The sequence below is a fragment of the Struthio camelus genome, chromosome 3, assembly GCF_040807025.1.
Source record: "Struthio camelus isolate bStrCam1 chromosome 3, bStrCam1.hap1, whole genome shotgun sequence".
Lineage (NCBI taxonomy): Eukaryota > Metazoa > Chordata > Aves > Struthioniformes > Struthionidae > Struthio > Struthio camelus.
In genome coordinates this window covers 105,297,538-105,323,565 of record NC_090944.1, presented here as the reverse complement: position 1 = coordinate 105,323,565, position 26,028 = coordinate 105,297,538, and the positions used below count along the sequence as shown (strand labels likewise).

General features: G+C 38.4%; 1 protein-coding gene across 2 annotated transcripts in view; it reads left to right on the top strand.

Moving 5' to 3' along the window:
• BTBD9 (BTB domain containing 9) overlaps nucleotides 1-24,035 on the top strand; it is a 149,848-nt gene extending 125,813 nt beyond the window's left edge. For both annotated transcript variants that reach the window (XM_068939544.1, XM_068939547.1), the window contains 2 exons: nucleotides 5,323-5,401; nucleotides 14,754-24,035. In XM_068939544.1, coding sequence (XP_068795645.1) covers nucleotides 5,323-5,401; nucleotides 14,754-14,948 — 274 coding nt within the window. In that variant the 3' untranslated portion in view covers nucleotides 14,949-24,035. The remainder of the gene's footprint in view (nucleotides 1-5,322; nucleotides 5,402-14,753) is intronic.
• The last annotated feature ends 1,993 nt before the right edge of the window (nucleotides 24,036-26,028 follow it).

Genomic DNA, 26,028 nt, shown 5'->3' with positions numbered 1-26,028 from the left:
CCCCCTCCGGTAGCTTGGGAGGTAGGATGGAGAGAGGGTGGAGGGGCTGAGCTGGATACCAAGTATAACTGACTTCTGTGCTCCATGGGTTTCAATCCCTAAATTAGTATGTTAAATTAGAGCTTTGAAAGGAGAGAGGGTTTTAGTTCACTGTATTGTTTTGTACTATTATAACAGGATCTATTTTTTAAATGTGGTTTTATAGGAAATTTATGTAGTAGCTGTAGACCTTTTTTGTATTTTATAAATGAAAAAATCTGGGTAACAACAATAAATGTTACCGTAGCATTTATAGTGCACTTTTGTGTTTATGTTGCAGGTACTCCATAGTAGAGATTGATCTGGTATTCATTAATAAAACAAGTGGGTGTATTACCTGTCATGCAGAACATACTACAGTACTTGAGTCTCAGGTGGCTTGCCTCTGCGTGCACCGTTTCTTACTTGGCAGCTTCATGTGCTATTTAATTGTTTTTATTAGTACAGCCGTCAGACAGATGTATGGAAAGACAACACAACTGAACTGAGTACTTTTCCCCTCATCGCTTTTACGAATGTGTCTCCTCACTATTCCATCACAGTGAATGCTATATTCCATAAAGTTATTTTGTAGTCACTGTTGGCCTAACACTGTGAAATCCACAGTCAAAAAGCTAAGCAGTGTTTTGTCGTTCGTAGAATGAAGCGTGGGCGGACAAGCATTAGAAAGCAAAATGGAGGTTACTTGCTGGTAACTGAAATTTTTCAAAGCACACTTGCTTCTAACTTTGTTTTGCTTCTCTTCTATGAGTGAGGAACAAAAATGGAAGCTGTATGTGACTTTGGAAAATGAGAACAAGCAATGCTCACACGCAGAACTTACATGCTTAACCTGAGGCAAGCTGTCTTCAGTTATTTTTTTTATTTGAAGTGCATCTGCACGCACAATGAGAATATGATATTAATACATCTTAATGAATGTTAGTTACATGCAAAAGCTTTCTCTTTGGTCTTATGCCTTTGACCTGAACTTGGTTTCAGCTTGGTTTCAGTGCTGCTATGTTGATCCCACAGTGTGGTAATGTTTTGTAGTACCAGTGACTCATTAGAAAACCTCAATAAAAGATAAACTTCCCTTTCTTAATTTGTTCATTCTGGAAGAGAAGCATATAAAGAGGAAGGATCACTACTTATATCCCATTGCTTATAATAAATCCTTAGAAAAATATCAGCTTTTCTTAGGAGTGACTGGGCAAGAATTTAAAATGCTGAGAAAAGCCATAACATTCTCTAAGAGATGAAATACTATTGTGGAGCTATAGGTAGCTTAAACAATAAAAACTTATTGTTATAATTTACCTGGACATCAGTATTTCTTGCATTCTTCTTGCAATAGCTTGATAAATAAAAAGACAGGAAGAAACATAGTTGTGGAGCGGTTGATAATGATTTTCTTCTTCCTCTGAATAGATTTGGTGAATAGGTTGTGGGATGCAGAAAGCCTTTGCGTTTTCTAGTGACAGCTGTTGCAGATAGAGAGATGAAAGTACTTGACCCAAGAGTCTGTTTATAGGTTTGAACAGAGAAAGTGATTTTTGTTGCAGGGAGCTCTAAGTGAGACAGACAGAGTCAGAGAATAAGAGAGCAAAGGATAATTATCTAAATTATGTTCAGGCTATTATAGAAGACGAATATAGTTAAAATGTAATTAAGTATGACAGGCTCACAGGATGCAAGCATGGCTTTGGAATGCTAATCATCAATTACTGCACCTCCTTTGGGGAGTCAGGCAGAACGAGAGACTTAGAAGTGGGGTGGCTGAGGTGAGATGTAGAGCGTTAAATAAAACACTGTAGGGCTGTAACAAGGCTAATTTCTTTTGGAAGATGGAGCTGTGGCATCAGGAGACTTTTGCTGACCAAAAAACTTGTAGTAGTGCCTTTGTCTTGAGGAGCCTGGTATAAATCTGTGTAGGCTGATAGTTGCTAGTCTTCAAGATGTAAACCTCAGCTTGAGGTAGCGATTATTTCTGCTGTTAAAGTGATGGCCAAGACTGCTGCAGATTGAGCACCAAATCTAAAATGAATCAGCCAGCAAGACAGGTGTGAAAGCAGAAAAAAGATCAGCACTTCCTGAATGCTTAAAAAAGCCAAACCCTGAAAAATGCATTGTGTGTAGGGTTGCTAATAAGAGATACAGAGGAGTCCAGGGGCAGCCATGTCAGTCTGTGGGAGAAAGAAGTTTCTGATGGCTTCCTTAATGATCGTAACCTAGTCAGAGAATGGTGAAAGTATTGCCCCTTGCTTGAAAGATCTGTTTGCTTGGTACAGGGGAGGAGAGTTGGAGAAATGGCATCTATTGCACAGAAGTATCCAATCCCAGATCAAAAAAGAGATGCTTCTGTTACGGTTTAGTGCAGCTTTTCCTGGAATTTGGTGGAATATGTATGCATCAATACCAGAACTATGTATACAGTTTGGAGAAAATTTTCATAAAGACCATCTATGAGGATAGAGAGACTAGCTCATGTGAGGAAGGAGTAAAATAAGCACATATGCATGGCTTGGCTGCACATTTACAAAACCATTTGCAAAATAAAAATTCTACAGAGAAATTGAAATTATTTTAATGGTATCAGAAGAGGTAACTAGTAGCAAAAGGAGAAAATTAAAAAGAAACTTCAAGCTAAATGCAAGGTTTACCTGTGATGTCTTCCATTTAATTCAGGAACACCACTGAACAATTGATACATAACCAGAAACCTTACTGAATTTGTCATAACAGCAAAAAATGGGAAAAGAGGGCAGAATGTCATGATAATGTTTGGTGGGTAATCTCTCTTACCACATGGAAATAGTTGCACCGTATAAATTATCTCTCTGCTGTGTAATTTCATTCAGATTGGGGAGAGGTATTGCTTTGTGTATATTGATGTTCTCAAATACACTGTTATAATTAAATTGGTACAGCTTTTTACTCCAGAAGGTTTGCTTATTTCAGATGTGTCTTCTTCCCAAATCCATTCAGATTGTTTTCTTCTTTGCTTTTTCCTTTTTTTTTCTGAGAAAATAAATTAAGAGACCTAATGTTCTCATTATGCCATCAAGTACTAATTCTCTAGTGGTAACATAGAATTTTAATAATGCTCTTACAAGCTGTTTGTAATGCTGACTTTCTCTTTTTCTAAGGGAAGAGAGTAAAGTGGGCACATATTAAAACAGTAAATATTCAAAGGACCAAATTTATTGAAAATCCAATTTCCCTTAAAGTCTCACATCCTCAAGAAATAAATATGCTATATTATATCATGTTTTGATATTTGTGTGGAAGAAAATAAGGATGTGTAACACTCTGAGAAGTAGAAGAACTCATGAGTTTCCTGGAGGAGGTGATCTAGAAGTGTGTTGTCAAAAAGATCTTCAGTGGACTTATCAGCTTCTCTTAGTATCTTCCACAGCTGTGTGCCTGGATAGATGTGTCATCTTCATCCATCTTTGGAAAATCTGCGCTGAACTTTGGCAGTGTTATTTCACTGGTGCTCAGAAACACAATAAATAAATATATTCCCATCTGTATTCTGCTCTGTCATCCTAATTAACCTTTTTTTTCCAGTCATAGTATGCAAACTCTAGCTTAGAGGCTAGGAGGGCATAGGCTGTTCATAATAACTTTCTCTAGGATTTTAAACTCTTTCATTTAGCACAGCTTTAGCATATTTTCCAGATCACTAAATAGGGAGGTCTCATTTTCACATGACTGCCTGTCTTGCGTAAAGTGTACATGTGTAAGTGTAAAAGAATATGCATTAGTGCAAACTATGGCAATAGTTCATTATGAGAAATAGTGCTGCAATTACCTAATTGTCACAACCACTCATCTTTGGGAGTCTGTACTTCAAGCTAAAAGGAATATAAATAAACCATGCAGCATAGATAAGTCCTGTGCCTCTGAGTCCTGATTTAGACCTCACCTTTATATATCATGAATAACTCTACTTAAATCCATTACTTCGTTTAGTAATACCAGTAAGCTACTTGAAATTGGGTCTTTGTCAGGCTCATAATCTTCTTTAAGGAAATATAACCTGACAGCAGTGATGAAAGTAGTAGTAAATTAAATTAGAACCAAAATGCCATGTGTCTGAAAAACAGATTATGGTAGTTTTCTATTAGGAAAAAATTGTAACGCAAGACAAACAGTGAGCAACAAAGCTGTTACTGCTGCCGGTCTTTGATGTATTCTCCTGGTGGTGAGTGGTGCTTTGTTCTGGTTTTGCTTGTTTTGTTTGGTCCTTTATTTCTTCTGTGAACACTTTTGGAGGTATTCTGAATACATTCAAGAAAACTTTATCCAATATTTTTCTTCTTTAGTAAGTTCATCATGATATTTAACTACTAGTTATATCACTGAAGCCCTCTGCGAGGCCAGTTTTGCTGAAAGCTAAATTCTGTATCTAGCTTTCATGTCTTATGAATTAAAAAATAATTCTAATTCTAACGTGATTATGGTGATGGAAGGCTATCATAAACCTGAAACCTTCAGATCCTGTTATTCTTGTTTATTTCTTTTGTTTCATTGCCAGTATGTTCTGTAAGCACAAGAGTATGGTGGGAATCAGACTCCTTTGCTGCTGTTCATTAGGCTACGTAAGACCTGTTGTACCTCACCCATATCCAAAGAGTATGGATGAGGAAGACTGTAGTGTTCCCAACCTAGCCCTTTTACCTAAAAAGCTCTAGCTCTGGAGGGAGGTGTTGCAGGGACGTTTGCCCTGACACTGACTCTGCGTCAGGATGGGGAAATCCTCCTAGCTGGACGTGAGAACGCTTATACGTCCCTCTTCGTTTACTGAAAGTACCTGGGCCTCTACAAGGGAACCCTGGCTCCTCTGCCTCCGCTACTCCACTTACGGAGTGGGATGGAGGAGTTGCTTTGTTGGTACTCCTAGAGCTATAATTTTCTTTAACCAAGCTCTGACGATGTCTCGTAAGTAAGTTAACAGATGGGTGCATTTCCTTCTGTTTGCCTGCTAGCAACAGTCAGGAGTGTTAGACTTTGATTCAATTTATTTTTCTGTTACCATTTTATTAACTTTTAACAATAGTATGAATATTATTCTTGCATATAAATTATAGTACTAAGTTATACAGGAAAACATGAGGGGCTTAAAAATAAAAAAGAACAAGGAGTGCTGGAAATTCAGATAATGGAAAGTGTTTCTCTGTTTGTCCCATTAAGTGACAGTCTATACTGTCACTTGAATGAATTCTCTGTGTATTTTACTGCAAGCTGTTGTGACTGGTTAATAATATTTTTTTGTATGGCCTTCTTGATTTTTTGCAGATCCTGGCAAACAATCACTTTTGATAAACAGCCTGCATCTTTCATCAGAATAGTTGGCACTCACAACACAGCGAATGAGGTAAGGAACTTTCAGGAAGAGAAAACTTGTATTCTTCATGAATATATAAAAATATGCCTAGTTTTTATATATTACTATGAAATTAATAATGCTCTCTAAAATGTGTAGCCTTTTCATGCTGGCGATCTAGCAAAAAAAAGGATGCTTTCCTTATTTAAACATTTGTGAACTCTGTTATCGTCTTCCCAGACTCTGTAGAGTTGGAAGGGTGCTGTGGGGGTCCCCCCCCCGCCCCAACAAAATACAAGAAATGCATCTGGTTTCGGGCTTTTGCTCAGTGCCATTAAACATTCCTATTGGTTTTTGTTAATATTTAAATTATTCCTTATTTTGATGAATGATCAAAATACCATTATAGTGCACTAGAGAAAGGCATATAGCCGCTCATTGCTTGGTTTTATCACTTTTATGTTATCTTTTTAATGATTAAAACATAAGAAAAATCTCATTGTTCCTAAGAAAATCTTATTTGCATAAGATTCTTTTATAATTAATTTTCATACCCAGTAAATCAGTTAACCAATAGTAGCCAAACCAAGAGATTTTTTCATGTTTCATATAGAAAAAACATGTTTTGCAGAATCCTAATGAGTTCAGTATCATCCTCTTTCTGTTTTCTTGTACTTCCATAATTTGTAATTGTTGTGTATTGTCTCAAATGAAGTCCAGATTTTAGAACTAGCTTCAGAGAAACTGTTTACAATATGTAAATTTAAGAATATTTGCAAGTCTTTGAGATTAGGACCTTATATGGCAAGATGACAGAGGCACTAAGGGCTGCTTGTGTGTATGTGTGCATGCATGCCCCTGTCTACACTCCACACGTGTACAACACAACAAAACATGGTACTTTCACCCTTTACAATGAACTTTGGATAATGCTATTAAATTTGTAGTATTAGTTGATTCTGTCAACTCTAACAATGTAAGAAGTCAGAATTTCTGATCTTATTTAGCGCATGGGGATGCTGATCCTTAGTAAGGTATTGCAAGAATTGTGAAATAGCATTGTTTATGACCAATTTTAGAGCATTCATTGCTATCATATGCACCACCAGATCTCAATAGTAGTTTTCAGTAGACAGTTGGAAAGAAGCTGGCCAATAAACTGAACTGGGAATAGCAATTTAGAAAGTTTTTTCTAAGCGCTCTCTCTTGTAGAGTGCAGTTTAGTCTTCATCAATGAATTCTCAGAAACACAGAGTCAGAAGCTGCCTCCAGAAAGTTTGTTGCATGCGCATGTGGAAGGCTTTTTCCATTACTGATTGATGTAGACAGTCCTATTTGCTCTCATGTCGGTATCGGTAGGTTCTCATCTCTTTACTGAAAAAGACTTTTTTAGTGCTATATACTAAAAATGTAGTAAATTGAATATATCTACTAAAAATGAATAATTTTGTATCAGAAGATCAATCATGAAGTGCATCAGTAAGTGGAGACAAATAGAAATATGTATTATCCAGCCCTTTAAAATGCCTACATGTTTTTCAAAATACAGAAGCAAAGTAATACTTACTTTGCATGTTAATTTCTTTTTATAAGCATTTCAGTATATCTAAAACTTTATATATTCCTATAAATTTTAATGTAATAGAAAAAATACAGGGAAATTATAAATATGATAGTACACTGCACTTTGCGAGTGTGCTTGTGAAAGGAGGATGCGTTAAATCCTCTTCTCTGTAAATGCATCTGTGTTGCCCTCTGTGGCAATGACATACATGATCTACATAAGCAAAACTTATTTTAAAGTCATACATCAGCTCTAATTAAATTGCAATCTGTTATGCTGAATAACAATAAAAGAAAGATTTCATAGGTTAGTCATTGGATATGATTAGCTATTATTCTTGCTTTTCTTTTTAACAGGTTCCATGTCTGCCACTGAATACTTGATCCACTTATACCAAGCTAAAATGCATAGTAAATGACATTTTAAGTAATTTGGGAAATGCTGCGTGAAATCACATTAGTGTTCTGTTTAGGCAGGTACCCAGTGGTAGCCAATATGAGATGCATTGGACAAGCTTAGCAAGTCAGCCTACAAGAAACATTTCCTACTACTTTTTAATTCTTAAAGGTGGCTTTAAGCACTGAAGAGTAATGGCCTTTTAGGCATAATTCTAAGTAGGAACTGGTTATAATTTCTGAAGAATTGAATATACCGTTTTGTTATTTGTATGGAGCACTGTATAACTATGGTGAAGATTGGAGTGTGCAAATTCAGGCTACAGCTATTCATTTAGTAGCTTTTTAGGACTGTAAATACAGGTTCCCATTCTAGGTCTTTTCTCTTTTGTCTTAGTACCCCATAGTAAATTTCTTTTTCAAACGATGCATCTCTCCTAAAAAAAGAGCAGCATTTTTTAGAGTGCACATATTGCTAAATTACATTGCTTTGTTATCTATTAAGTTGATAATCCGTAACATTTTGTTGTAAGGTTTTGTTTGCAGAAGACCACAACAAGACATTTCTCATACTTTCATTTTTAATAATAACATTGTAACCAGTTATGCCTTGTTCCAGAGGGGATGGTCTCAGTAATCTCTTCACTAAGAACATAAGCACTTTCCTTTAATTCTGAACTACTTTATGACTCATTTTACTTCTTCTAAAGCCTTCTGCTGTCGGGTCCTGATAAAGATAGATCCCTGGTCTTTCAACTGTTTTTTTGTTTTGTTTTGTTTTTATTTTCTTTTTCTTCTTCCTTCCTTCTTGTCTTTGAGTCTTCCAACATAAAATTTCACTCTCTGAAGTACAACTATTTGGCTTTCCCTAATCCACTGCTGTTTAGCTGGATATTCAGTGCTTTGAATTCAGAATAGTTCCTCCACTGTTAATGTCATCATCTCTGTCTTCTTTCCAGTCATAGATATACCCAATACAATGTACAAAATTATTTCTGTATCTTGATAATCTCCTACTTTGCGCTGTTTCTGCTTCCACATACTTTTATTCCTGCGTACATTAAGGCCCATTTATATCACTCTGAAAATAGAAATTGGTCTCAGAGACAGTATAAATTGCACTTACTTTAATTTAAGTTCATTTTAGGGGTGATTTATGTTTTCAAATCAATGGCATAAGTCATACTGTAAAAGTGTTTTTTAAGTCCTGAGTACCAAAAAAGACATATTTTCCTTGTGATTAGAAAGCAGGAAAGAAAAGCTTGTGCATTTGTGCTTTGAAAGTGTTTTTTCTAAAAGTTCTATTTTGTGCTGCGTTATATCAGAAAACTTCTAAGTTCAAAAGGAATATGCTAGTGCTACGCTTTTCTTTTGTTCACAATTTAACTTTTTCTAAACAACATTTATTTGGCAAGATTAATTTTCTGTGAACGCCTGCAGACATCATTAAAACATAACTTTCCAAATATTGTCATATGTGTACCTCAGATTAACAGTTTTACTAGCCTTCCGCACTTGGGGACTAACACTGTAAAGCACACAATACTGTGAGAATAGGCAAAAAATTGAAAATGTTTATGATTTTAGGAAGATGTAATAAGCTAAGAAAGAAACATAGCTTAATAGAATGAGCACAGAATTGGGAATCAAGCTGTAAGTTGAAATTTTGTCCCAAAGACATCCGTGGTAAGTTTTCCATTGATTTTAGTATGGAAAGTTAATGTTAGACTGTGTATAGCAAATTGTTGGTTCTTTCCCTTTTTTCCTTTTCTGTAAAATGCAATGAATAATACTTACAAAAAGAAAGAAAAGGTGTAAGAATTATGAACTAGTTATGGTTTACAGTGTGTTATGAAGGTGTAAAATGCAGTACATGGTAGGAATTAAGTAGAATAAAGCTATATAAGAAAAAGTTTTCATAAGCTCACAAACATCTTGAAATTACAGCCTAGACAGGCTACCACCTGTGTGATTTGAGTATCTCATCCTAAAGAAAAAAAATCTGACCACTGCTTAGTTACTGAGAATCTCATATCACACCTATATCTATCACTTTGTTTTCCAAAAGGTCTGAAACAGGCCCGCAAAATGCTAAAATGTGTCATTTTTTGTGGAGTTTTGGGATAGATCTCATGCTATTCTGAAGTTCAGATAGACTTGCGCTTTTTTTTAATCACCTGTTCTGATTTTTTTCAGCATTTTCTGTATTTGCTCTGGGAAAAGTATATCTGCTTCTGTTATGTGGCTCTCCTCTTCCTTTGTGAACACTGAGGCAATGATTCATTACCGTTTTAGCAGCATTTCCTACTTAGATCAAATTGCCCTTTAGCGACATCAGCTCCAAATGTTGTAACTTCTGAAATATCTCTTCAAGTTTCCACATCCACTTTCCCTCTCTTCTATTCCATTCTGTAATATTATTGTGAACTTGATGGTCTGGTTCTCAATTATTATGTGTTTCTTTGTTCTAATCGTATTTTGTATTAGCATACCACTTTCACAGAATCACAGAATGGTTTAGGTTGGAAGGGACCTCTGGAGATCATCTAGTCCAACCTCCCTGCTCAAGCAGGGTCCTCTAGAGCATGTTGCCCAGGATCACATCCAGACGGGTTGTGAATATCTCCAGTGAAGGAGACTCCACTACCTCTCTGGGCAACCTGTTCCAGTGCTCTGTCACCCTCACAGTGAAGAAGTTTTTCCTCAGGTTTAGGTGGAACTTCCTGTGGTTCAGTTTCTGCCCGTTGCCTCTTGTTCTGTTGCTGGGCACCACAGAGAAGAGATTGGCCTCACCCTCTCGACACTCCCCCTTCAGATACTTATACACGTTGATCAGATCACCTCTCAATCTTCTCTTCTCCAGGCTGAACAGGCCCAGCTCTCGCAGTCTTTCTTCATAGGAGAGATGCTCCAGTCCCCTGATCATCTTTGCAGCCCTCCACTGGACTCTCTCCAGGAGTGCCATGTCTCTCTTGTACTGGGGAGCCCAGAATTGGACACACATAGGAGAGATGCTCCAGTCCCCTGATCATCTTTGCAGCCCTCCACTGGACTCTCTCCAGGAGTGCCATGTCTCTCTTGTACTGGGGAGCCCAGAAGTGGACACAGCACTCCAGGTGTGGCCTCCCCAGGGCTGAGGCAGAGGGGCAGGATCACCTCCCTCGACCTGCTGGCAACACTCTGCCTAATGCACCCCAGGAGCCCACTGGCCTTCTTGGCCACAAGGGCACATTGCTGGCTGATGGTTAACTTGTTGTCCACCAGCACTCCCAGGTCCTTTTTGGCAGAGCTGCTTTCCAGCAGGTCCACCCCCAGCCTGTACTGCTGCATGGGATTATTCCTGCCTAGGGGCAGGACCTTGCACTTGCCTTTGTGGAACTTCCGGAGGTTCCTCTCCGCCCAGCTCTCCAGCCTGTCCAGGTCCCTCTGAATGGCAGCCCCGCCTTCTGGTGTGTCAGCCACTCTTCGCCCAGTTTCGTATCATCCGCAAACTTGCTGAGGGTGCACTCTGTGTCCCTTCCTCCAGGTCATCGATGAATACATTGAACAAGACTGGACCCAGGACTGACCCCTGGGGGACACCGCCACCTACAGGCCCCCAACTAGACTCTGTGCCACTGACCACAACCCTCGGAGCCCGGCCATCCAGCCCGTTCTCAATCCACCTCACCGTCCACTCATCCAGCCCACACTTCCTGAGTTTACCTAGGAGGAGGTGATGGGAGACAGCGTCCAAAGCCTTGCTGAAGTCCAGGTAGACAACATCCACTGCTCTGCCCTCATCTACCCAGCCAGTCCTTCCATCAGAGAAGGCTCTCAGATTGGTCAAGCATGATTTCCCTTTGGTGAATCCATGCTGACTCCTCCTGACCACCTCCTTGTCCTCCATCTGCTTAGAGAGGACCTCCAGGAGGAGCTGTTCCATCAGCTTTCCCGGGATGGAGGTGAGGCTGACAGGCCTGTAGTTGCCTGGCTCCTCCTTCTTGCCCTTTTGGAAGACTGGGGTGACACTGGCTTTCTTCCAGTCCTCAGGCACCTCTCCTGATCTCCAGGACCTTTCCAAGATGATGGGGAGTGGCCTAGCGATGACATCTGCCAGCTCCCTCAGCACTCGTGGGTGTATCCCATCGGGGCCCACGGATTTATGGATGTCAAGTTTGGACAAAAGATCTTCTAACCTGATCCTCCTCGACCAAGGGAGAGTCTTCCTTTCTCCAGCCTTCCTCTCTTGTCCCCAGCGTCTGGAATTCCTGAGGACTGGCCTTAGCAGTGAAGGCTGAAGCAAAGGCAGCATTCAGTAACTCTGCCTTCTCTGTATCCTTTGTCACCAGGGCACCCGCCCCATTCAGCAGCGGACCGACATTTTCCCTAGTCTTCCTTTTGCTACAGATGTATTTGAAGAACCCCTTCTTGTTGTCCTTGACATCCCTTGCCAGATTTAATTCCAAATGGGCCTTAGCCTTCCTTGTCCCATCCCTGCATACGCTGACAGCGTCCCTATATTCCTCCCAAGTGGCCTGTCCCCTTTTCCACATTCTGTAGACTTCCTTCTTCTGTTGGAGCTTTGCCAGGAGTTCCTTGCTCATCCATGCAGGTCTCCCGCCCACTTTGCTTGACTTCTTACTCAGAGGGATGCACTGCTCTTGAGCCTGGAGGAGGTGATGCTTGAATATTAACCAGCTCTCCTGGACCCTCCCTCCTTTTAGGGCCCTACCCAATGATATTCCTCTAAGTAGGTCCCTGAAGAGGCCAAAGTTCGCTCTCCTGAAGTCCTGCGTTGCAATCCTACTCATTGCCCTGCTCCCTCCTCGTAGGATCCTGAACTCCACCATCTCATGGTCACTGCAGCCAAGGCTGCCCCCAACCTTCACACCTCCAACCAGACCTTCTTTGTTTGTTAGTACAAGGTCTAGTAATGCACCTCTCCTCGTTGGCGTCTCCACCACCTGAGTCAAGAAATTATCATCAACCCTCTGCAGGAAGCTCTTTGACTGTTTGTGCCTAGCTGTGCTGTCTTGCCAACAGATGTCAGGGTGGTTGAAGTCTCCCATGAGAACCAGGGCCTGTGATCGTGAGGCTACTTCCAGCTGTCTGTAGAAGTTCTCATCGACAACTTCCTCCTGATCAGGTGGCCTGTAACCAATTTATTCATACCACTTTATTCATTCACAACCACTGTCTTCCACCCTTCCTGTGTTTGTCACTTGACAGCAGAAAGATTAATGTATTTCTGACTATTTCTCATTTTTCATCATTCTTTATTTGATTCCATTTAATTTTGCCTTTTTCTATTCCCTTCATCCAGATTTTTAAATGGAGTTCTTTTACGACTTAGGCATCAGTGAGTGTTAGTCTGTGAAAGGAGTAGGCTTTTTAACATCAACCTGATGACCAGGCTCCTGCTGATTTTTGTGAGAACAGAATCAGATCTCTAGTCTCCCCCTTTCATGACACATGCATCTAAAGAGTTCTCATGACTGTGTCTACAAATATTTTCCTCAATTAATTCGTATTGCTAAATGGGTCTCGGTGTGTGTCTCCATGAGTAAATTTGTAAGTATTTACATGTGGCTATTAAGCTGTTTTCAAGAATCTTCATTTATATCTTATGTAATTTCCTCATCAGCAGCAGCTATTTTGTCATCCTCATGCTGAGATGAGCATTAAAGAGTTTAGTATGAAATAAATGATATAAATGAACGTTATAAATTAAGAATCTGGTACTTCAGTTTTAATAGACTAGCATTGGCTAAATTTTAGTGGTATTGATACTATGTTAAAAAAAAACACATGCATCACTCTTTAAAGGGAAATTTTAAATGAGAAACTGCTGGCGTAGGATGCAGTAGAAATACAGAATCTTCTGACTTGAAGACCTGCATTCTATTCATTAGACTATACTGCCTTTCAAGAAAAGCAGCATATAACAGAGATGAATTGATGAGATATTGTTCTTTTCTGCAAATGATAAGTGTGCCTGGAAAAATGACAATAGCTGTCACTTCAAAAACATAAGAGCAGGATAAGTATGAAAGGAGCTTCTCAAGAAATGTAACCAAATGGAAAAATTGGCTTCTCAATAACTATAATAAATAAGGAGAATTCATGCCACTGTATAAATTAGACTTTAGAAAATTTACTACAATGAATCTAGAGAAAAGCCTTTGTATGTGTGTGTATTTGTGGTTATATGTTTGTATATATGTGTGTGTGTTTGTGTGTGTACATAGGTGTGTAGCTATATTTGTAATCTGCTCACATGTATATATGTAGAGGCATAGCAATACATCTTTATGTGTGAGCATGCATGTATATATTGAAATATAAATATGCATCGTTATGTATCTGTATAAAAATTTGCAAGAATTTTTACACTGAGAGGCACAAGAAAATATAATGAAGCTACAAAAAACCCACAGTGACTGTGAATAATTTTTTTTTTGGTTTCATGCACGCTGTTAGAATTTGAATTAACTAGCTACCTTCCCAGAAAAGACCCAGGAACAGTCTGATAGCAGACACATCATTGCAGATGTCTGCCCCATGTGCAGTTGTCCAAGGATGGTCAAAAAGAATAATAGGATTTTCAGTTGTGTGAAAGACAGCATAGAAAATATAAGTATGAATCTGTAGTATACCTATGTCTTGTTTATGGTATCTGATTTTGTCCATGTTAACTTGAAATGGTCTGGGAAAGAGCAGTTATTAGAGGCTACCCTTGTTTGTGAGGAGAGATTTAAAGACGTGAACTACCTGGTTCTGTTGCTCTAAGATATAATCACCTGTACAATGGTCCAGGTATCACTTGAAACATTAGAATTTGATCACTGTTTGAAATTGAATATTTCATTTGATGAAGGAGTAGTTTCCCTGGGCACTCTGAAGACGTTTCTACATACTCCAGGATATGTCTGCAGAGGTATTACTCATTACAGCAGAGGGCAATTTGGAAATAGAATTATATGGAGAATGATAAACATTTCATTTCTAGTGTAAGCATTCAGGCTTTTGAGGATGTAAATAGATCATAAGGTATGTTTAAGACAATATTATTGTATTTGTGATCTAACAGCATGTTGTCTGATGGTAGGTGTTTCTGTTACTTTGCAAAGAAAATATTTACATATACCTCTCTCTGCTGTGGGCCAATCTGTTCAATTTTCAGTGCCATACATAAAGGTTTGTATAATTTGAAGACCTCCTCTTACTTTGCTGTTATTAGTGGCATCACTTTATAACGTTCATGGTGCATGGACAGATGCTTTGGATCTCATGATGAACGTTCTAATATGTACTGTGGCAGTGCTTTGGCACTGATCTGGCCTGCGTGCTTCTGTATAGATTTCATTTTGTTTTGGTCTTACTTTTGCCAGCATTTAATTGTTTAAGTATTAAGCATTTGATTGTTTTGCTTTATCTTTTTTTTTTTTTCCCTTCTCTCCAGGTGTTTCACTGTGTGCATTTTGAGTGCCCAGCACAAAACAGTACCCACAAGGATGAGGGTAGTAAGGAAGTGGCAACAACAGATTTGGGAAATGGTGGACAACAGCTTGTTTCTCGCCCTGTTCGAGCTGCAAGCACCAGTTCCCTGCATTCCCCTCCTGGATCCACCTCGCGTTCACACGCTCACCAACCATAAAAGGGATTGAAAGGGAGCTTTTGAAGACCCACTGACATTATGAAATTATTCACAACCTTCCTGTGCTGGCACCTTTTTTTTTTTTTTTTTCTTTTTCTCAGTGAGCAAAGGGGACTGTGTCTGGAAGCTGGAAATGCTGAATTGGAAAAGGCTTCCCAAGGATATGAAGAGACTGCTTCACTCTCCTCAATTTGTTCAAATCAGGCTGGTCTCTAGGGGGGAGAAAATAGGTCTTCAATCTTCATCAACTACCCCATTAACACCCTACCTCTCTAATCTAACCAAGGCAAGGAGAACGGAAGGAAATAAAAGGCAGAGCTACAGTGGAAATGTAAAATGACTTGTGAACAGCAGAATGAAAGGGCATATGAAATAAGTATTTGTTCCCTGAAGGTTTCCATTAGCAAAGAAAATGTTTATCTTTATGGAACACAATAGTACAGAATATATGCTATTTTTTAAGCTTATTCTTAATTTCATATTCCTTTATAACTAGTAGGCTGTCTTCTGAATCATTTTGACTCTATATCCCACTTTATCTCTTATTTTTGGCTGTAGCAAATGCAGTGCAGTAGATTAAGGAAGTATCAAGCGTGTTTGCCTGCTGAGATGCAAATTCCCTCATTCATCAGTGGGATGACAAGAAAAGCCTTCATGATATCAACAAACTAATTAATGGATGCTATATTAGTTTTGACCTTAGTTGACTTTTTAAAGTACAAAATTGTCTTTTCCTGTACTCAAAGGGAAAACTCCTAAATCAGGCTTCCATCTTGAGAAAAACATATTTTTTGCTCTTGAAGATGATTATATACCTTTTACCTGTATTTCCAGAAATGTTCAACAGATCATCACAAAATTTTGTTTAAAAAAGTGGAACTGCATCTGACCACTAACAAGCAGTTATTCAGAATACAAAAACAGGAATTTGCAGATAATTATTTTTCTCCAAGAAAAGAAAGTTTTACATTGTGGAGCCTAAAATTTAAAAGGCCATACACAAACTTTTCTCATGATCTTCATAAAAGAGGATGCTTTAACACTATATTGTAAAAGATCTAGCTCTTACTGTGCATCACAGAATTAGTTATCCATCTATGTCTATTTGGATCAATTGTCTGCTTTACTTGTTTTAAGTGTTTTCACACTAACGATGATGCAGTCTCTTACTCTCCAGATCCACATGGCTTCTAGGAAGAGCTCCATATTGGTCTTTCAGTCTCTGATGAAGTGTTTCCATATTAAGACAAACATTGATGTGATTGGCAAAACTGATTAGGAGGGTTGATTCTCCTTATGAGGTACATTATCTTGGAAATGTTGTCTCTCCAATTCTATGAACGTGGAATTTTCTTGGTGACAGATAGCCTTGTCAGAAGAAAACAAAGCTGGTGTAGGTTAAGTATTTTTTTCCTTTATATAACCAGAGTGATAAAATGAGTTATATCAGCATAGCAAATAGGATGTTAATTTGTCACACTGCTTAATTTGAAAGAATTTCCATGTTGGATATCAGTTGGGCTGAAAAAGGAAGAACCGTAACAAATGGTAGCACTGAACCGGTAGGCACATTAAAGGAGATACGCTTCCTCTTTCTTATTCCCAGTGAAATTGGTTTGGCTTTATTGATAATATTATAGTATTTTTCATGACGAGTCCCAGTTCCGTTCTTCTGGCGTTTGCGTGCAGCCTCCTTCCTTCCCACTGCTGTCGTCTGATTTATGATGTCTCTCAGTGAAGATGCATGCACGTTGCGTTATATGTAGCTTTCAATATATGCCATGGCTGCCTTATACATTCTTGAGTTCTGAGGCAGGATATTGCTCATAAGCCTGTAGCTAGACTTGGCTGCCAATTACCATGAAAAAACTGAGCCTAACTGCTGGGGACACAACCTTTTATTTAAGCATAGGCCCAAAAATTCAGAACCTTTTTTTTTTTCTTAGAAGAGGGAAAAACAGAGAGCTCCTTTATTCCAATTGTAATGCATGCTGGAACTACTGAGACGCATGGAGCACGTCTTGTCTTTGGTAGACAGGTCCTTCAGTGCCAGTGTTATTATTTCTTTGCAGTTTCATCAAACAAGTTTCTCAAACTGTGGATAAACAAAGACTGTAACTTCCTAGCTCGATTAGTCTTTAGTAGTCACTGCTGTCGAGAATGTGTTAAGATAAGAATGAAAAAAGTTTGTGCCAGCGTTCCGAGTTTAGGATCTCAGGGAAAGAGCAGGATTCTCAGACGTGATCTCTGGCATGGACAATTTACTTTTAGGATACAAATGAGTCTGAAAAAAGGCTATAAACTATTGCAGGTCTTTCTCGTCTTATGACTCACTGTTGAATAGACATGCCTATGCATTTCCCATGACATCAGCCCTCTGCCAATGGCTATGCTGGTCAGTTTTCAGGTAGGAAGAATCTGAATGAAAAGTATGAGAGATTCCCAAAGCAAAAATATCACTTCCAATATCCCTTAAAAAAAAAAAAAAGGTCAAAAAAAACCCACGTTAGCATTCTCCCTTCATACAGATAAAGAGAATTTTTGAGTATTAGGCTGATTCTTAGTCACATCTGGCCTTTCTCGAGGACTTTTCTTGGGTTACAGTTGTTCTTAGATCCTGTCGCTGAAGTGAGTCAAATACGATCACAGAGCTTTCAAACCTTAAGACAAGTGTCACCATATCCTAACTTTTTTTGATGTGAATACTTTTTTATTCAAAGAAATAATGTCAAAATGTTTAAGGGACCTCAGCTCTGCTTGGTCCCCACCCCCACTCCCCAGCACCTGCAATGTCTTTATTGCCTAGTATAGTCCTCTGGCTTACACACTCCATCAGCAGCATAAAATGCTAGTGACAAAGGAAAATATCACACCGAACTGATTTATGTTTAGTGTGAATATTCCCATTCTTTCTAATGATGTATGTATATATTGTATTTATTGGCTCCCAATTTCAGATATAGTTCTTGTATGTTCTTTTGCAGTTTTTTTTTTCTTTCAGTGGAAAGAAGTTGTGCTGTTTGGCTAAACAAGAGATGATTTTTAACATCAGGGCTTCTCTACAGTGATAACATATTATTCAGAATTGCATATCACTTATGCATGTTTTATTTGCAGCAGAGTTAGCAAAAAAACCTGACCAGATGTTCTTTGTCTTCTTATCAGAAACTATAAGATAGTTCTGTTAGATTTCTAGTAACAGAACTGACTATATTGTCGTTACTGAGATGTTGTTTCTATTCAGTAGTTCAGTTATAATAATCATTATCTTTAAATTCCCCATGCCTCATTTTCTCTGTTGTTCTTCTGTAGGTTGAGTTCAGACTTACCTCTAACTCAGAAGGAGCTCAGCAGAGCTCTTTCTAATGGAATTAACGTATTCCAACTGAATTTAAAAGTTTTTTATTCCCAGAAATGTATGGACAACAATCAGTCATTTCAGGAAGAGTAAATTCAGTATTTGTAAAACTGATTTATCTAGGAAAATGAGTTTCTGAACTGAGCGAAAATTGCACGGCTCTGTTTTCAAACCGTTGTCAAACAGCTCTAAAACAAGTTCCTAAAATATGTCTTTTTGATTATAAAGAGAAGTATTAAAAAGCAAAGAATTTTCTTCTAGGAATTAGTTTTTGTAGTGTGTTCCTTTTACTTTAATCTTGGCTTCTGAAGAAGTGGCATTTTAATTGGAATTACAATGAGATAAGTTAATCCTAGACTGATGTAAAGGACATAACATAGAGAAGAAATCACTGTTTTTGTTAAGGGACGGAACTGTTCTTCGTTGCACTTTGCTTCCTTTACGGCTTCATTTATTTCTCTTTCCACGAAAATCAGTTTTGCATGTTTGTTATGACAACAACTCTTTCAAGAGTTTAGTGCTTCTCAGCATTACGGCTGAAAAATTGAAATGAACTTAGTGCATCCTCATCTTCACTAATTATGAAATCAAATTAGCAAATTTTCAGTTTAGTAGCTGACTTGATAATACAGTTGCTTTCCATGGGAGAAAGAAAGCAAAAGAAGTAATGTGAATAATTTTTCTACTCTAACTTTTCCAACCAAATGTATGTGTAGATATCCATTCATTATTCAACAGTGTTATTTAGATCTAGTGTCAGTGCAAAGATTAGAAAACTAAGTTAATTATATTCCTGTCCACTTGTTATTCACTAGTTCCATTTATACCGAGATGCCTGCTCAAATATACTAATGTAGAATCAGAATTTAGATGTCATTTCACAGAAAGCAGAAATGATACACATTATTTTTCTCCATGAATATACTTGTTGGCTTAAATTTTGAGAGGTGTGCACTTAACATCGAAATGGGCAAGATTTGGTTGTTGTGGTTGGAGCAGTCAGCAAATATCTGAGCTAGTAAGAGTTAACCTATTTAAGAGTAAGCGTCTTTAAGCTCGTATGATATTGTACCAGTTGCCAGAGGACTAAAAGGTGTTTCAGAAATAATAATTTGTAGATCCCAGAGGACTCCTGGGCCTGGTTCCTTTCCCTGTCATCCAGTTAATGACAAATTTAGGTGAGAAGCCTTCGTTCGCTCTGACTGAACTGATTGGTAGCGTTGTCAGCTCTACTAGCTAACGCAAATTGACATAGAAGCTCCACAAAGCTTGGTTCAGGATGCAGGAAATAAAGTCCTGGGCCAAGTTTTTATCGGAGTACCTAAATATTCCTATATTGTGCTAAAAAGTGCTAATAGCTACTTATTTAGCTTGAATTTACAGCAGGTTCTAAAGCTATTAAACTGAACACGTTTTGTGCAGGCAGGTGTGAAATGATTGCCCTTGCCCTACAGCAGGATACTGTATCTTTTTTATGGTTGCTTAAAATGTGTAAATGACTAAGTGAGGGTGATCAGGTCCAAAGCTGTTGTTGCCCAGTTGTTAGTACTGGCAATTTGGCTGTAGTGAGGTGCATAAAATAGAGTAAATTAAATGCTCGTTTTGAAGATAGTGGTGCAGACCAAAGACCGTATATATTCCTCCTAGCTACTTTGTATGCTGTGGCTTGCCAGTCTTTACCCAGTGAGCCCTCATATGAGCATTAACTGCTTTAAAAAATTGCAGACTGTTCTTTGGCCCTTCACAAGCTTTCCTTACAAAGCTTTGATTGAAGTACTGTATAAATCTCGCCCATATTCCATGGCAGGATCTTGGGTCAATGCTTGATTTTGAAAATGCTTACTAGAAAACTACGGTTGTAAGATTACCCTGCAACTTTTCTTAAATAAAGAAGGCCTAAATTAACAGCTGTAGTATATGGAAAACAGCATATGAGAAAACTGCAGATGTCTGTCATTTTCCAATAGGGTCACTGCCGGTGCAATTACATACAAGTTTTGTAGTAGTGTATGTGTTTGTTTACTGTCTTATAAACAAATGATGGTAGTAAGTAAATTAAGTAATAATATGTTCTTGGCTTTAGACATTATCACCCAATCAGACATCAGATAATAATTTCTTTTCCCTTTACCTCCAGCCTAATAGAATAATACAGCTCAGTGTTCTGAAAAACATGTAATTATTTTATTACATAAATGTTATGAGAATTGACGTTCAGATTATTTTAGCTAAAAATCTGAATGTACTGGTGAATTAAGTCTGTGCAGAAGGTGTAAATATGCCTCTCCTGTGCCTCCTGCTACCTTAGGCCCTGGAGTTTTGTAGGGGAAGGACAGCTGCACTGTTGGTATGATACAAGTACATTTTCTCACCAGCAATTTACTGAGTTATTTATGTGTTTGTTATCTTGGCACATCCACTCTCTTTGTATAGTTCCTCAGCCCGCAGTTGAAAGAGTGTAACCTAGTTTCTCATGATTTTCAGAGTTATCCATTGACTCCTGAAAACTGGCAGATACATCAGCACCACAGTCTATGTTAAGGCGTTTGAGGCATTTACACAACTGACCCTTTTACAACAAATGCTACGTATCTAAAAAGGACCAGGTGACTTCTGAAACATCCAGTAAGTAGGGCTGTTATTATTGTTCAGATCAGAGTTTGCACCTCTAAAACTGTGCACCATATAATCCTAACGAATAGTAGTTATTGCAGCTTCTTTCTGTAGGAAAAAGTAGGAAACTTGCACATGTACCAGGAATCGTCACTTTCCTGGTATCACTTTTGTTCGACACATGTATCTGCTGTCTCTTCTTCTGAGCTATGATCATTAGGTGATTTATGGTTAATACCTTTAATCCTATAAATGTGTTTATTTATAGATATTAAGAAGTTTTCTTCTTTAGTGAAAAATTTTAGACTGTGCTTTCGAAGCTTGGTAAGTCCCCAGAATTGTTTTTGGCATCTTCTATGTCTGTATAGTTATTTTCAGCTGCTAAAAGACTGTAAAGTTTTTCACAGGAATTTCTCATAGAAATTTGTCACACTGAGAAAATGTTTCAGAGCACAGAGTGAAAGTGCACAGAGGTTCATTTCTGATGAGCAGAGGCAGGTTTCTTCTGCTGTCTATTGGCCAGGATTCCATTTGGACCGTTCTGTGAGTTTGTTTATGCCAATTTAATAACAAGGACATTGGTATTTCCTGATTTGGACCTGTTACTGGCATGATATTTATTAGTTTTGAGAGATAAACATTTTGAATTAATGTTTTAAAGCAATAATGCTAAGTTCATGGGGTTTAAATGATTAGATTAGAAACTTATCAGTCTGGTAGCAAGGGCTGATGTTGCAAGGAACAATCTGGGAAGAGTCTGTATATATCAGTGCATATATAGCTTAGAAAGTGATCTGTCTGTTTCGTAGTGATTATTTGCAGGGATGTGTTTCTACGTGGCCTTTTTTGTAATTTAGGGAGTTTTTTAAAGGAATCTATCATTCACATGAACATGTGTGCTCAGCAGAGAGGAAGAGAATGGAGCCGTTTCAGGGGAAAAGCAACATAAAGATCTGAGTCCTGTGGTCCTAGCTAGTTTTGTTTGTCCCAATCCTCAGGGATTGTCTCCTCACCTCACTCCCCCAATCTGCTTGTAACTCCTTTTCTTTTTTCCCTGTTTAGCATCATATTGCTGTGGCTGCAGTGTTCCCTGGAACTTTCCTCCAAATTGTAATGTATTACAGGTTTCTTTTTACCTCTTTGCCATATGCTGAATAAAATATCTCAGTCCCAGTTCATTAGCATCAAACTTTAAAGGTAACTACCAGTAGGCTAGTGAGCAAAATTTCAATTTGGCTGTCTATGGATATGGGAAATGCTGGCCCTTTTGGACCTTGTAGTTCCATAATCTGTTTGCACTGGGTCTGTTATGCTTAAGAGAGAAATCAATAATAGATTTTCTGTTGACCTGAGTAAATATAGGGTCAGGCTGTGTGCAGCCTTATCTAATTTAAGTCTTACATAAATGTAAGTATTTCTCTCTCACTGTGATGCACCACATATATGCTTAATTTGTTTGTTGTACATAAGTGTTGTTTTCTTAATAAACCGCATCATCAAAAGTGAACCTTCAGAGAATTTCCAAGTTTCTGGAGAAATGTATGTGAAGAAGGTATTTCAGCTATCGGCAGATTCAGACATCCCACTGAGCCCTTGGACTCGTCTTAAGAATATAGCTTTACTTCACATTCAGTGCCCGCTGTCTATTAAATTTGTCCAATATCTTGTAAAATTTCATTTGCTTTCTGCTTTGCTGATTTTCAATATTATCATTTGGTTTTCTTTCTGGAGTGAATGTTAACATTGTTCCTTCAAAGATCACGAATTAAATATTAGGAGCCAGGCTAAATAGAAGTTCAGCTTTTAATGAACTTTTTCACTGATTTCTGTCAGTGCTCCTCCTTCTTGACAGACAGTAGTTCAAAACTTTGTGGTTACATTCCCGTTCTCTGTAGCAATTACCAATTGTATCTTGATAGTTTTGTGCACTAAATCCTTTTCCCTCTTTCTCATGTTTCCTAAACATAGATTTCCCATAGCTTGGTTCTAAACTACCTCAGACCTTGCTGTGAACAGATACAAGTTTCAGCTAACGTGAATACTTTATTGTAGTCTTTGAATGCTCTTTAAGTGCATGAGTATGTAGCTAAATCAGCCTGCCATACAGTGACCGCCTTTTCAGGAGTACTGCTTCTGGAGTAAGATACTTAGCTGGGATGAGTTCACAGCCACAGCCATTCAGCCTCCCATTTCTCTCTTTCAAGAAAAACTTTTGGGGAGCACAGCTTCTGATACGGGAGGTGCTTAGCCTTTCTGGTCTCAGCTCTTTGAAGGAACATGATATTGCCTGCACTGGACTACTGTTGTCTATCTTTTACTGTGACAACCATCATAAAAACTGCTGCGTCAGACCTCCATTCCTGGCTGTTTGAAGGAGCTGCGCTATTGTACTGGACTGTGCTTATTGTATGAGAATAATCCCTGTCACAGCATGTTCTGATCACCTTGGTAACATTTTATACTGCAATGTATATGCATTGCTAAGCATTTTGGCTAGTTAGGTTTCAGGTAGAATGCTGGTTGCAGTTTGTGCTGCAATCGACAACTTTGGGGATTGTCTGGTTTTGTAAGTTATCTACTGAACAACCCGGTGAACTTTGCTAGTACTGATTTCCTTGCAGCTTTTCACCGACAGACATGCACATCATCCAACAAGCCTTTTGTAACATGGGATTTTGTATGAACATCTAGAAAAAGAAGCATCGCAGTTATAACCTTCTTAGTAAAAATGTGTATATTTGTAATGAGAGATTATAAAATTATTAAGCTAATATAAGCTATACTGTGCATGCTCTAGCATTGCATTAAGAACTTGTATTAAAAGCTGATAAGCCGAGGGCTCTGGAGAACAAGGGAGGCTCACCCTGGATTTCTGCTTAAGAGCTTCGAAGAGGGGCAGACCTCTCCAGAGTGAATGCAGGATCAGACAATGCTCAAATCAAATTGTAAAGTGAAACTGTTGTGCTTTGTATTTATTTCTTTGGGGATTTTTCTTTAAAGTATTTAACTTCACGGGAAATATACAGAATGTATTTAAGATGGTGACAATTAGCAATGAACCTTTTCAAGAATGAGAGGGTTGTGATTTGAGAAATAAAGTGATCTTTTGTGTTTAACTGCTTCTCTGCAGTTTTGTTAAGCTAATGATAAACCGTGTCTGGTGCTGCTATATATTGTATGTGAGAATAGAAGGGTCTTGGCGGAACTAGATTTATTTCCCAACCTGGCAAGGCCTTGATTGGCGTAGAACCGAGCAACTCTTAATGCCGGAATAGAAAACGTTGGGGATTTTGGCGGTGACGTTTGGGCAAATGTGAATCCCTGAGGCTACTAAGAACGCTGAGAACAGCAGGAACAGCCAGCTGCTACCAGAAAGTACCCCTGTAGTATCTGGAAGAAGAAATGTATTTTAGTATTTTGTGACACAAAAAGATAACACAAAATATTTGTGACACAAATATTTTCAAATTTGGGGAAGAAAAAAACAACAACGGCTTGATTTTCAGAGGTGCTTAACGCTTGATTTCTTTTGGACTACCATGAAGGGTGGGAGCGCTGAGCATTTGATTGATGACTAGGTCTTTACCTGCCTCGTTTATCGACCTCATTTATTTAACAGGTTATTTATATGCCCTGCCTACATTTCAGAGCCTCATGCCCCAAAGCAGTTACTGTTCTCTAGTAACAACAGTCAGTGCCCTCTGTCATGTAATCTTTTAAGTAGTTCTGAGTGTGTCTTGCTGTTCCTTTCATAACTGTATAACCCTTGTTACCCAGAAAGTAGAGAGGTCAAGCTCAAAGGTCGGAAGTAGGATACCAAATTGTAATATCCAGCTGAGGCACCACAGCAAACTATACAATGCCGTAATATAATTAGATCTAATTTCTTCTGTGTGTTGATTAGCCATACAGTAGTTTAAAAGCTTGACAGTAGTCATTAGGTTTTAGAGTAACTGCCCAAAGATTTTAAGTGTCAAATTGCTTTCATGATCCTTCTGCTCCTTTAAATAATGGATATGTAGATTTTGGAGCATAAGCTGCCAGTCACCTCACTTACTGAACTGTGAGACTTTCAACATACGGGAATGCTGATGTGAGGAAGCCTTACTGCTGAAATGGTGTTTGCCCAATAGAATATGGGCTCAATGAAGGCCACAAAATTGTACAGTCCAGTCAGGGAAGAGCAGAGCATGCTGAAGCCATCTGCGTTCCCAGGCCTCTCGCCCAAGTTAAAAAGAAAATACATGCTTTTTGCTCTTTCTTGACAAATCAGAGGCTTCTTGAGGGCTTTTGGAAATTTCCATTGCAGCCCTGAGGCAAAATTTTGGTCATGCTTGGGATAATACAATTTGTAATGCTCAAGGTAATGCAACTCCTAGCAAGTGCTGGATTCATTATACTATTAGAAAAAGAAAAAAAAATACCCTTACAGAGCACAGATAGGAGAAAAAAAAGTTGGATAAGAACAAAGCTGATAAGAAATATTCTTTCTCCTTGCTCTAGTAAGGGTTCGGCTTATCCTTGTGCTTAGGCTTGTAAAATCACCAGCTATTGGTAGGGATGAACGCAGGAGCGCAGGATGAAGTGGAGCTACAGACACCTTTCCAAACAGTAGCAACATGCACCCTCAGTTTGGACACTACAGCCTGGGGTCTTTTTTCAAAGAAGTTGCTTGTAATGCTAAAGGATGGGCTTGCCTCTTAATGAGCAGTGACAATTTAAGCTTAAAACACTATGACACATTGTTTGAATCTGAGCTGCAAAGACCAGATACATACCAAGTGATAACCATCATTTTACTTTCATGATATGGAGCAAAATGCACATAAAGAGGACATTTTGGCTACTTAATCATTTTGTAATTTACCCTCTATTAACTAGATTAAATATTAAATATTCTGAGGCTGTGCTAAAAAAAATTAAATCTCCTGGAAGGAATGCTGGCAATGGCTGCCTCATAGCTCCAGGCAAAAAAGAAATGCTCATGTAAGATCTTACTTGACTTCCATCTTCCTGTGCCTTGCCATTCTTTCTTCCTCATTTTCTCTACCAATAATGCACCAAGCTATTATAGCAAGAAATGTTTTTTTTTTCCTAAAAAGCAACAGA